Consider the following 12,372-nt stretch of genomic DNA (forward strand, 5'->3'; position numbering starts at 1 on the left):
TCCGCCACCGAGGCTAAATGAAACTTGGAATTAGTATGTGAAATTTGAACTACCGTAATGCATTCAAATCTAACGCTTTACCACCGGGAATCGAACTCGAAATCTGTGCACCAAAGGCGCACGTGCTAGCCACTAGACCAGCAAGGAGTGCTAATACAAAGTTACGTATTTACTTCAATGCGTTCAGTGTTTATTTGCACAGCTATTCGTTCAGTATATTGATTTCGTCAGCAATCGTATTACTACAGATGTACTGATCGGACCAACTTGCGCAATTTGGTCTTTGCAGCGCTTCTCCCCTAAACAACAAGCTACAAAAACAAATGTGTAATCGGACTTCTGCCTCACAGTATGTATGTAATTTTCTTGTGTTCACTTTATTATATGAAATATTTTGGTTCCTCCGTAGGTTCACTTGGTGGTTACCAGCTTTGCCATTCTCCCTCTCAATCTTCATTTATGATGAGTGCCGTCGCTTCTATCTACGCCGCAACCCTGGAGGCTGGCTTGAACAGGAAACGTACTATTAAACAGTACAGAGCAGCCCACCTCTGCGCCCCTGGGGAGCCTTCCGTCATCTAATTCAAAGAATACTAGTGGTGTTCCGTGTCAATATTGTGAAGTCAATAGCACCAGTCATGTACTAGTAACATTTGAGGCTCCCTGCATTAAGAGAAGATTTTTTTTTTTTTTTTTTTTTTTTAATTCATGATGCTTCGCTGGCGCCATGTTTCTAGTAGGCAACCACTAGAGGGATATATATTTAAAAAAAAAAATAAATAAAAACAATTTGAACAAATAGAATGTTGAAACAAGAATGAAGAAAAATATATATGAAAAGTGGTGATGCCTGTGTAGGCACATGTGAAAGATATATATATATATATATTAAAATTATGTGCAATTGTTGGTTTCTATTGTGCATTGGTGCGCGTAGGACAAAGGTAGAAGTGCAAAAGAGAAAAGAAAAAAATAAAAGCAAGCAAACTGCCCAATGGTGTTCAAGCCATACGGCATTTATTGCTAGACTGTTCATTAATGATGTATTTTACAAAATAATAAAATAAAAAAACAAAGTGTTTGGTTATAACTGCAAAGATGTATATGATACCGCTGTTAAATCTACACTTTTAACTTGTTTTAGTTTTGTTTAGATCAGGGTTCTAACACTGTTATTCGAGGTATTTGAGGTTATTGTGTACACAGTCATAGGTGAAAGTTTTTTTAATTATTATTATTTTCCTGGGTGACTGTGTTAACAGGGACCTTGCTGGTTTTCTCGTAGAGTAGTTTTCAGAAGTCACGAGAGTTCTCTGAATCATCAGGTATGTTTTCAGAGTAGTGCTACAGAGGTCAACAAAGAGCTAAATAAATAAATTGTTCTACACAAAGCCAATCAGAGAATTATTTAAAAATATAAATAAATGAAATGATTGTAAAGAGAAATTGCAATATATATTATATATATATATAGTCATATGTTGAAGTTTTACGAAGCGTTGTCATAAATGTATTGAATTAATTGTACAAATGAAATCATTAATGACAACATGTTAAAAATAAATAAATAAAATATATAATAATAAAGTGCTGTTAAAAATCGGGAGTAGCCAGAGGGGTCCCTTTTAAAACTCTCTGGAAGCATTTTTTTTTTCACCTTGCTCAAATGTAGTGACATTCAACAGGCTGAAATCCTGCTGCTTTTTTGCATATACATTATTACATAACACAACAGTACATCAAAACATAATTTATCACTTGATTGTTATAGTAGTCAAGAGTATGCCCATACCCCTCTCCCTTCTGAACATTGTTTCTTTCTCACTGGATAAAATCTGGTTATTCTGTGTTGTCTCCTTCCTTCCTTCCTTTCCCACTTTGTACACCTGTTTTGTCCTCTCAAATTTTTTCTCGTGCCAGTTTTAAGAAGAAAAATTTTGTATTCCCGTTTTCATGTGTTAATTGCTGGCTCTATTGTTGATAATGAAGAACGAAATACTTCCAAAGATACTTTCTACCTGGCTTTGTAGTCTTTGAAAACATTCCAGAGTATCAGATATGTTGCCTTACGGAGGTGGTGATATTGGGATTATTGAATATTAAAAAAAACAAAGTAAACTATATATATAAAATATGCACATAACATGAAATTAGCGTTCAATGTTAATAAGGAAAAATATATGATTATAATAAAAACAGAATCCCCCTCCAATTTAGCTTGGTGTGAACCAGAGTTTGTCTGTTGCATTTGAAGTTGTTGACAATTGTACCATCTCTTGTTAGATCCCGTTTTATTTTTTCTGTTCTCGATATTTAAATTTTGTAGTTGTCCTCGTACCCATTATACATTTTTTTTTTCATTATAACATAACGTAGAGATTGCCTCAGTATGATTCTAGCTTAGTGTCACAGGTCAGTTGTTGAGGGTTGAAATAAGTACTTGCTTAAATAACTAATGTAGTTTTAAATTTAGATGTAAAATGAGAAAAATATTAAAAAAAAAAATTAGGTTAGTCTGGTCTTGTTCTCAGAAATTCACTAATGAAGATACATTTCAAGTCCCCCCCTCCCTCCGGGTCTTTATTAATTTATCTGATAATGGAATAAAAGGGTACGAGTTTGTGGGCTTGTGACCATTGTTTTTGAGAGACTAAACTGAAGAAAGTTGGAACTACGTTCTTACATTATACGATATCGCGTGATTTTAAGATAAATATATATAAATAAAAATGTTAGAAAACAGCCGTGGTGTTAACCAACAGAAGCCTTGTTCTGACTTCATCAGGATTTTCAAGAAAAATGATGGAGTATGTTAACAATAATAATAATAAATAAACTGTCAATACTGTGAGCAAATTATGGTAGAAGGAAAAAAAGTTCCACTATCAGAACAAGTAGAGAAGCGATGGTCTCCCTCCACCCTGTTTCTTGTGTTACCACCTCCTTGTATTGGCTTAGATCGAAAGATTCTTTTTAAAAGTCCATATTTAATGAACATGCTAAATATATATATGTTGATAATCATTAGAGAATTGGATATTATTTGTTAAAGAATATCGAAAGCGTGCCAGGTTCCAAACAGGACTATAAATAATTGTTGTTAAAGAAATAAATAAATAAATATATATATATATTAGATAGATATATATACATATATATTATTATTATGTTTGTACCCTACACTTTTTTGAGATGTGTTTTTGTGTCCGTTTAACTTTGATGAAAGCAATGTTTGGTTGTGACTTTATCATTTTTTAGATGATGTACACAGAAGAGTATCTTTCACATTTGTATCTACTGCATTATTTTGTAGCTTGGTGAATCTTTAGAATGATTTTAAAAAATAAGGGAGTGCTAATACAGTAATAGACAATAACCAGTACAATACCATTATGAGAAAGAGATTTGAAAAAAAAAAAAAAACATTATGTGATGATGTTAGGAAAAGTTATGTCCTTTTTGTGTCATCTTCATTTATTTGTGGGTCGTATGCATGGTTCATCCTCTCTTCTCTCCTCCCTTACTGTCCCTCACCCATCCCACTCTGCTGTCAGTTACCTAATTTTACTAGCCTGTTGGGTGTGAGGATCAGGAAGGCAACATCTTGTAAAATTGCCACAGTCCACAGTATAAATAAAGATACTGAAACATATGTGTTCTGTGTTTTTAAGTTCTGCTGCAAGATCACCTAGGAACACTTTTGGAATCAAAGGTAGCAAGGAGTGAAAAATGAGCGCAGTCATTTAGTATCCAAATTGCATTTCATAGATCTTCTTAGAAATGAAGGTTTCGACATGTCAGCGATTTGTGCAATAATCGGTTCGTTGATTCTTGAACGCTGATTCCTAATCTGGTTTTTCATTCGATAATATAGCTTTTGTGTCACCTACCAACTCAAGTAACACTAACACCGGACATTTAAAACTTTTTAATGTGTTAGGAGACCATAAAAGTTGAAACGAAATTTAATAAAAACTAATTCAAAAATCCCCATTTTCACTTGCATTGTCACAAAACTTGAAAGAAGTGGTCAAAAGTGCATATTTAAGATTACAAAACTTCCTTTTAGCATCTTTTCCATTATTTCCTTATTCATCCTTTTTTTTTTTTTAGTTGGTTTGAGCTAAGCTGAAAGAAGGAGCATTCGTGATACATACACGTATGCAAAGTTCGTTTATTCTCAATGTTAAGAATTTGATGTGTTGATAGATTTTTCATTTGCAATCTCTCACTGAGTGTGTAGAGTTATATACTATTGAATATGGTCCCGACTAAAAAACCAAATTGTTCAAACGCAAAAATTGGGCCGCGTTGGCTCAGTGTTAGAGCATTTACCTCTGGTGCATGGGGTCCTCGTTTCGATCCCAGCTCGCGCCAAGTGAGCTTTGTGGTGGACAAACACTATGTTCATGGGTTTTCTCGGAGTTCTCCCACTTTCTTCATTCCACCATTTCCTTCATTTCTCATCATTACAGTCTCCTTTAGTCCATTCGGCATGACCATGGGACCATTTCATTTAATTTCAAACTCAAATTAAATAAATAGAATGTATCTAATCAATGAGCTCGACGAGATTTCAAAACATCTGTATGCTTAATTGAATTTTATTAAATATAACTGAAGAAACAAATGAGTAATCATTTATTTGGTAAAGAGTAAACCGCAGTTAATTGTTTTAGTTTATTCTGTGTGTGTGCTACTTTCGGTGTTTGATTTTAGATTCGATTCTCGGTGTGGGGATAAATTTTCGTTCATCCAGCATCGAGAAACGGTTAGTTGTAGAGCTTCGTGAATAAAGCGAACTCTGGTTTCACTTTTATTGCACGTATTCGTAAATTCTCTATTATATACGAATGGTGGAAACAGCCAAAATTGACCTATTGCAGCTTGTGCACGTACACAATTGTGTAAGGTCGCATTAGAGGTCAATCATAGTAACTAAGCTATGAGTGTATTAGTTTCTAATGAGTCAAATGTTGATCCTATAAAGACAATTTTTTATGTGCCTTACTTAATTGAAATTTTTGTCATAACATTGGAATTTTGGTAACTTGAAGAAACTTGTTTAGTTTTATGTCGATACTTTGTACGCCTTCTACTACCATAAACAAAATGACGTTCGAACTTATATGCAAAAATCATATCAAAAGTTCATTTTGAGTGCCCCCATTCGGAAAATTTAAAAACCACAAATGTTGATTAAAAAAAAAAAAAGTACTAGGTTTGGTATCAGCGTCCAAAAGTCTATAAAATTACACTGAATTTTTTTTATTAATTTCAGTAACTTTGCTAGTAAAACAGTAAATGCTAAAATAAGTTGTCTTGGAGAATGTCCTTAAGAGGAGTTCAAGTCCACCATTGTTCAGTTGCAGAGCTCACATCAGGACGCCCGGAGGTTTTTACTCCCCTAGAACGCGCACGGGGACAGATGTCCCCTGGTAAAACTATAGTTATTTTTGTGGATATTGGGCTCTAATATTACTGCCATTTTTATTTCACGTAACAGTGTTTGTTTATAAAATGTTAATTTTACAGCAATACAACATTCTTACACTAGTTGTTATACTTAATGATGTAAGAAAAACCTAATTATAGAATAAAGTAAATTTTCTTTACATATAGAATTAGGGTAAATTCCACTTAGTAAAAAGTATATGGCATCAAATATTTTGAGATTTATTCTTTTTCCATTGTCAACAGTGCACATGTAGAAGTCTTTCCTATGCGAAGATTCGCTTTCGCTTAGGGAAGAAATCTTTTCTTTTTTATTACAAGGATAAAAGAAATCTAGGTATATATCAGAAATAATGGTATAAATTGCAATCCATGGTTGCAAGCAAGGAAACAAACTGGCAAACAAACTACAGCTTTAACACACTTAGTACACAAGCGAGACAATTACATTGCCAACAGGGCTTTATTCTCAGTTCGTCGCAACTTCTTACGAGCACCAGCCATCATGCGCTGGAGAAAGTTTTATTATTATTATTTTGGTACAGTACATAATCCGTAGTTGTAACCGTTCCACAGACGTTTCTTAACCATTTCGCGTACACCAATCGCGATAATATTGACCATACCCTAGTGCTATAATGGATGAGCTTGTGGCACATTAGGTAGATTGAGGCTCTTTGGCACAACCGGTATGTTAGCTGTCAACCAATCCGACATTTTTCTGGCAGGATGGAAGATCCGGCACAAAGCATCATCTTGTTATGCTGATGTTTAATAAACGCACGCAGTTTGACAGACATTTTGAGATACACACGACGTGGTCGTAGCCGCTGCTTTTCGCGTTGCACGTAAAAGTTCGAGATATCTCTTGTGGATGTCGCTCATCATGCGAAGAAGTTAGTGTCAGGTTTTAATTTCGGGATTCACTTTACACTCACGGATGTAGTTGACTAGTCTGCACTGAAATCCCTGCTTTGTGACAACTGTTTGCAAACGAAAAGCACTTTTCGTCCTCAATTACAATAATACCACCCTTCAGCGGTGTTTGCCGTAGTGCAAGACTTTTTTAGATTTCTTGTGTTTGGCGGTATATCGGAGTTTCACGTTGCGTTGATATCTTTTCAGGCCAAATGATTTCAAAGCGCGGCAGGCTGTCGTTAAACATCCCGAATTTGGATCCCATTTTACGAGCACCAACTCCAATCCGATTTTCTGCTGCTTTCTTCAATTCCCGAGCAATAGCGTCATTTCAAATTTTGTCAGGGGAAGGGAGCAAGATTGTCAATTGATATATATAAATTTATTAAAAATGTTTTTGTTTAACTTATTGGGACAGTTGTCTTCCCTAAATGACATCGCTGGTCCAGAAGTGGGGTTCTTCATGGTTTTTCAGGGACAATGTTCCTATCGTATCTCGCAAACATGTATGTTGTTGTCCTACTGACACCTTCGTCGAGAAGATAACGTACATTTTATTATGCTTGTTCAATATCGTACAGACACGTTGTCAAAACTTGTTCAGTTACTTTCATCTTTCATCTTCAGGCACCATACAGTGCTGCACATAGGATAAAACTAGACACCAGCCAACACCCCACTACCTGCACACCGTTCTGGCCACTTGTAATTTGTACGACTACTTGTGATACACACCTTACGTTGCAAATTTCAAGAATTCTTTAATGTATTGGAAGTAGTATGTCCCTTGCCAGTACTACAATTACGTGAAATAATAACCACTAACCTTCTGCGACGGGCGCTGTATTTTAACGCCAGAACAGGTGCAGAATATTTTTCGCACCTCCTAGAAAATTTTGTAAATAATTATTAAATTTTATTTCGTATACTAAAGTATTTATTACTCGAACTTTGTAATTTCGCGTCTACATTTTCCCCTCATTGTTGTTACACCATATATAAAAGAGGCAGATAGAAGGCATACTATAAAACTCCAAAACGGACGCGGTGTATTTTTTTTATACAAATGGGAATTTCTATATACAATATATACAAACTCCATCTGATCTAGACGAAATACCGTATATGTATTGTAATGACATATCACATGGTGTACGGGGACGTTGCAAAATGCGACAATTTCAATGTGTCAGCATATTACGCACTAACGGGGCCGAGCAAGTTGACGCCAGTGTAGTGGATAGAAAATGATTTCCTGATAGAGTAGGTAAAGAAGAGTCTGTTCTCTCCTTTCAGCATCTGTAAATTACAGCAGAAAGTTCACTGATGTACCTTTTCACACTAGCGCCCATCCCACAAATTCAAAGTATACTAAAGGTTTTATTTTATTTATTTATTTATCTTTTTCCTTTTTATGAGAGGCAAGTGCTCATGCTGGGAATGGAATCTGAGACCAGGCACTCTAACCATTTGGTCATGTCGCAAAACATTAACTCGTGTGAAACTATTATTGTATGAGTATTAAAGGAACTAAACTGATATGACATAAAGTCAGCCATACATTATCGTGAGTGTATGCGTGTACTGTGGCCCAATATACTGGACGTAAATTGACGACCGTAAGCCAAGGAAAGCAGTCAATTGCCAGTCTTCTTACTGTTCGAGTAAAATTGGTCGATTGAAGGCTATGAAATGCTGATGATATAAACGTGGAAATAGAAATATTTAGATAAGGACATACATTTTCGAGCGAGCCACCGAATATTCGTATTAACAAGAATTGCGAACACCCACAAAGTGAAATCAGCTCTCAGAAAACAGTATCCAGCTGGATGAAGAAGATTAAGATTATTCAAAACACACACACATTATGTATTGCATTTCATTTATTTGCCTGTTTCATTAGCTTTCAAAACGCGAGAAATTCTCATGTAAGCCTTATCAGTGAAAATAAAATACACAAAATGACTATTTATATGGTAATTAGGAAACCAGTTATACCACACCTGACATGTACTGAGGAGTAAGTATCTATTACCAATTCTTCATTTAATGAATCATTTCAAGATTCCTTTATAATATAATAGCACTTTACAGCAAGTAGGTTAAATAACTTCTTAAGAAAATAACTTAGTAACATTAATCATATGCTTTAAGTACACAGGAAGTTTATTATACACCTAACACAATTTATATACACAGTTTTGTTTATATTAACATACATGTATTTTGATGCATCACAAATATGTCACTGTCTTGTTTTGTATTATGGCTACGAACATTTAGTTAAAAGTAAAATGATGCCTGTTTTTCATAGTAAAATGAATAGATTTATAAATGTATAAGCTGGAAAGTGTTAAAATTTTTGCTTCTATGAAAACCTTTTTACATGACTACTTTGTAGGTAATCCGCAAATTATTCTAACAGCTTTCTTTTGCAATCTGAAAGTGCTTAAACTATTTTCAGCAATTCCCCAGTGTATTATCCCGAAGCTAATTAGTGAATAAAACACGGCGAATAAAACAAGTGCTTCTCAGGACACGATACCTTGAAGTTTATATAAGGTAAAACAAACGCTACTTCTTGTATAAAGTGGAGATGTGAGCAGACCATGTGAGATCGTTACTTAAGGTTACACCTAAAAGCTTTGTCCCGCAAGAATATTGAAGGGAATGAGAAGATTTTTTTTTAATGAACCATCACAGAAACAAAAACTTGTTTTGTGTGTAATCAATCCCCTCCTGGATTAGTAGAAAATGATCATGCTCTTAGGTTCAATACAAATATAACCAATTACGAGGGCTGATCAACAAAGACTGAGACTGATTATTGTATCGCAGTTTCCTTTGTTGCCGAATAGTTGAAAGAGTTGTGTTTCGTGTATACTCTCACTAGGTGGCAGCATTGTATCGGTAGGTTGGGAGTAATCCGCTATGTTTTAGAGACTGCTTCCATTTCGCCTCAACGTGCTGTGTACATGCATACAATGGAGGTTCCACGAAAGAACAGTATGGAGCAATAAAGTTTTGTTTCCGCTTGAACCACACAGCTTCTGAAACATACGAAAAGCTCAAGCAAGCTTACGGTGAAAGTGCATAACCTCGAGCAACTGTGTTTCTATGGTTCAAAGAATTCAAAGAAGGACGAGTTTCTTGCGTTAAGGTGGACCTGGTGTTCCGGCCTCCTCTGCTGTGATTGTCCGTGAGGATCGAAGGATAATATTACGTAAACTAAGTGAAGTGTTGGGAATTTCATATGGTAGTGTCTTTCCAATAATGCACGATCACCTTCATATGTCCCGTGTTTGTGCCCGTTGGGTACCACGACTGTTGACTTCGGGACAGTGGTGTGCGAATTGAGTCTTCCCGTGAGGTGCTGCGTTCCTTTGCTGAGGGAGGAGATTAGTTTCTTCAGTCAATTATCACTGGAGATGAAACTTGGTACTCACTTTGAGAACTGAAGCAGTGGTGAAGAAGTGTGAGGCGATTCTGAAGGATATATAAAAAAAAATGGCATGCATCACGTATTCCAGGAATAGCAGGAACGTTATAAAAATGCATTCACTCAGGAAGGAACTACTTTAAAAAATATCATGTGAACATAGAATTTGAATAATAAATACATGTTTAAAAATCAGTCTCAGTCTTTGTTGATCAGACCTCGTATATATATAAAAAAAAATGAATATCTAAAAATTTCGTAGTTCGCGAGATAATTCAGCATATACATATAGCCTATATATGGGCCATTCTTAACTCCGGCACGCTATGTCCAACTGCATAGGATGTTCAAAATTTAATTTATCCAGTTTCTATTTTAAAGGGAGACAGAATAGCTGCTGCTAATCCGTGGAATAGAATTAGCAGGGAAATATATCTCAAAGTTATTTGAAAATAATATAAAATATTACTAATTTTGTCACATAAGTTACCTGTCCCAATAGCATTTTCAAAGTTTGAAGTAGTTATTTTACATTGACGAGTATGAGATGCAAAATAATACCATTACGATCGTCATCAGAAGTTTTTGTAGAAATGAAAAATACCGTAAGACGTTATTTTGCACACGATGTAAGGAATTTTAACATTCAGTATGACCATAATTATTGAAATATCGACTTCGGTGTAAAGTAACCCATAGTTGGGGTTACTTTGCACAACATACAAAAAAGTATGTTCAACATACGATTATGACGTTTCTGTGCTATGTTTTCCCCTTCAGTATTTATACAGTTTACATATATTGATATTAGAATGAGCGTACTAGTATCGATACTTAGTATGAAGTACTAATATTTGTAAAGAAAATTATGTATGTTCTGGTACCGGCACAGAAACCACATTCTAATAGTTTAGCATATGTCCCACAAAAATGCCAGCTCAGGAATAGAAAAAATCCCCGTGAACTGATTTGCCTGGGTTATTCCTTATGTCCAAGAATATCATCCCAACCGTAATCGGTAGAAGATTTACGGGGTTTGGGACTTTCATACTGAAGCCCTCCCAGTTGCATGATTTCTTTTTAAAAAATCTAATGTTAGACATTCCTATGCGCATAAGCTTCAAGCCTCCTCCCAAAAGTCGAGTTATTTCTGCAAAAAACGAAGCCTTTGTGAGTGAAGCCCCTCTCAAACTATTTTTCTGGATCCGTCACTGTTCAAACTTCATTTTCCAACAACAAATTCATTCCAGCATCTACCTAAATTTAGAATGCAGGAGGTTCCAGTAGTAATAATTTCCTAAGAGGTATTTTGTTCTTCATACATTAAATGTCGAGAAATTTTACTTTTAGTTGGTTTATATATATCGTCAACTTGGGACTTTCGATACCTTTTATTGTATTAAATTATTGTTCTTTTCAGAGTTAATTACAAAGGATTATTACAAACGTAGTATATAAAGTATCAAAGACCCTGGGTTCTAGGATCGTGCTGTCCCAATCATAAAACATTCCAACTTAGATTGACAGCATTAATATGTAACTTAAACATTACACAATGTAATTATAAATGTATCCAAAGAGCCATTCGCCATGAAGACGAATTTCGAGAGAAAGCGATATTAAGCTCCCTATCTACTCCAGAATACACCTGGCCAACATCATAATGAGACCTAGTTAACTCTATCTTGCACTATCTTAATTAATCAGTTATGCATACTTGTAATATATGACTTATTGTACTTACATAATTACAACCATTCCTACACTATAAACCAAAATGTAACGATGAGTAAAATTTGCGATTACACAAAGTGATTAAAACACAAGTACACTGGCCGTAAGTTAATTCAGCTAGGTGAGATAAGTCTCGGAGCTGATTATTTACTTGCCCTACAGACCACGGATGGGTCTTCGCGGGTTATGAAGCGCGAGATCCAGCTCACGTATGGGTCTGAATCGTACTGATTCTTGAATGAACCGAAACGAGTTGTTATAAACCATCTCAATTCTCTTTCACATTGAAAACCGTAACTTTGACTCCAATACGTCGTAGCCCTGTATCCTATTCCACTTTGGCCAAAATATTATTTTTGATATTTCTAAACTCGGTCACCACTTTCCATCCATCTTGTAATAAGGACGCTTAGATATATTTCCGTTGAACCTATTTCTTCTTTCTTTTGACTGTGACGTCACTCAAGGACTGTTAGATTTTTTGTGCAGTGGCTGTTAATAGTTTTGCGAAGAATTCCCTTCCGTGTTAAGGACAGTTATTGTTTTTGCTTTGTATTCTTTCTATGGTTCACTAAAAGTTTTTAATGCCTCTCTTTTAGAATTTTTTAAATAAAAAAAAAGGAAAATAATTTTTTTCTGGATATCGTCCCCATTTCTCCACCGGAATGTGGTATTTGGACCTGTGCAAAGTAACCCCGATTAGAGGCTGAAACCACCGCCTTCCAGTTTTACTTTTTTTATGACTTTAAAACATTTCAATTTCAACTATTGCATCAAAGTGCCATTATACACAGTTGTATTCTCCGAAACTGACTTAACTTTGA

The 12,372-nt window shown here is 35.2% G+C and overlaps 1 protein-coding gene across 4 annotated transcripts in view; it reads left to right on the forward strand.

The window, feature by feature from the left end:
* Atpalpha (sodium/potassium-transporting ATPase subunit alpha) overlaps positions 1-3,348 on the forward strand; it is a 101,975-nt gene extending 98,627 nt beyond the window's left edge. For all 4 annotated transcript variants that reach the window (XM_081747566.1, XM_081747564.1, XM_081747565.1 and 1 more), the window contains one exon: positions 410-3,348. In XM_081747566.1, coding sequence (XP_081603692.1) covers positions 410-530 — 121 coding nt within the window. In that variant the 3' untranslated portion in view covers positions 531-3,348. The remainder of the gene's footprint in view (positions 1-409) is intronic.
* The last annotated feature ends 9,024 nt before the right edge of the window (positions 3,349-12,372 follow it).

Source organism: Thermobia domestica, unplaced genomic scaffold (assembly GCF_964235325.1).
Source record: "Thermobia domestica unplaced genomic scaffold, izTheDome1.hap1.1 HAP1_SCAFFOLD_337, whole genome shotgun sequence".
In the NCBI taxonomy this organism is placed as follows: Eukaryota; Metazoa; Arthropoda; class Insecta; order Zygentoma; family Lepismatidae; genus Thermobia; species Thermobia domestica.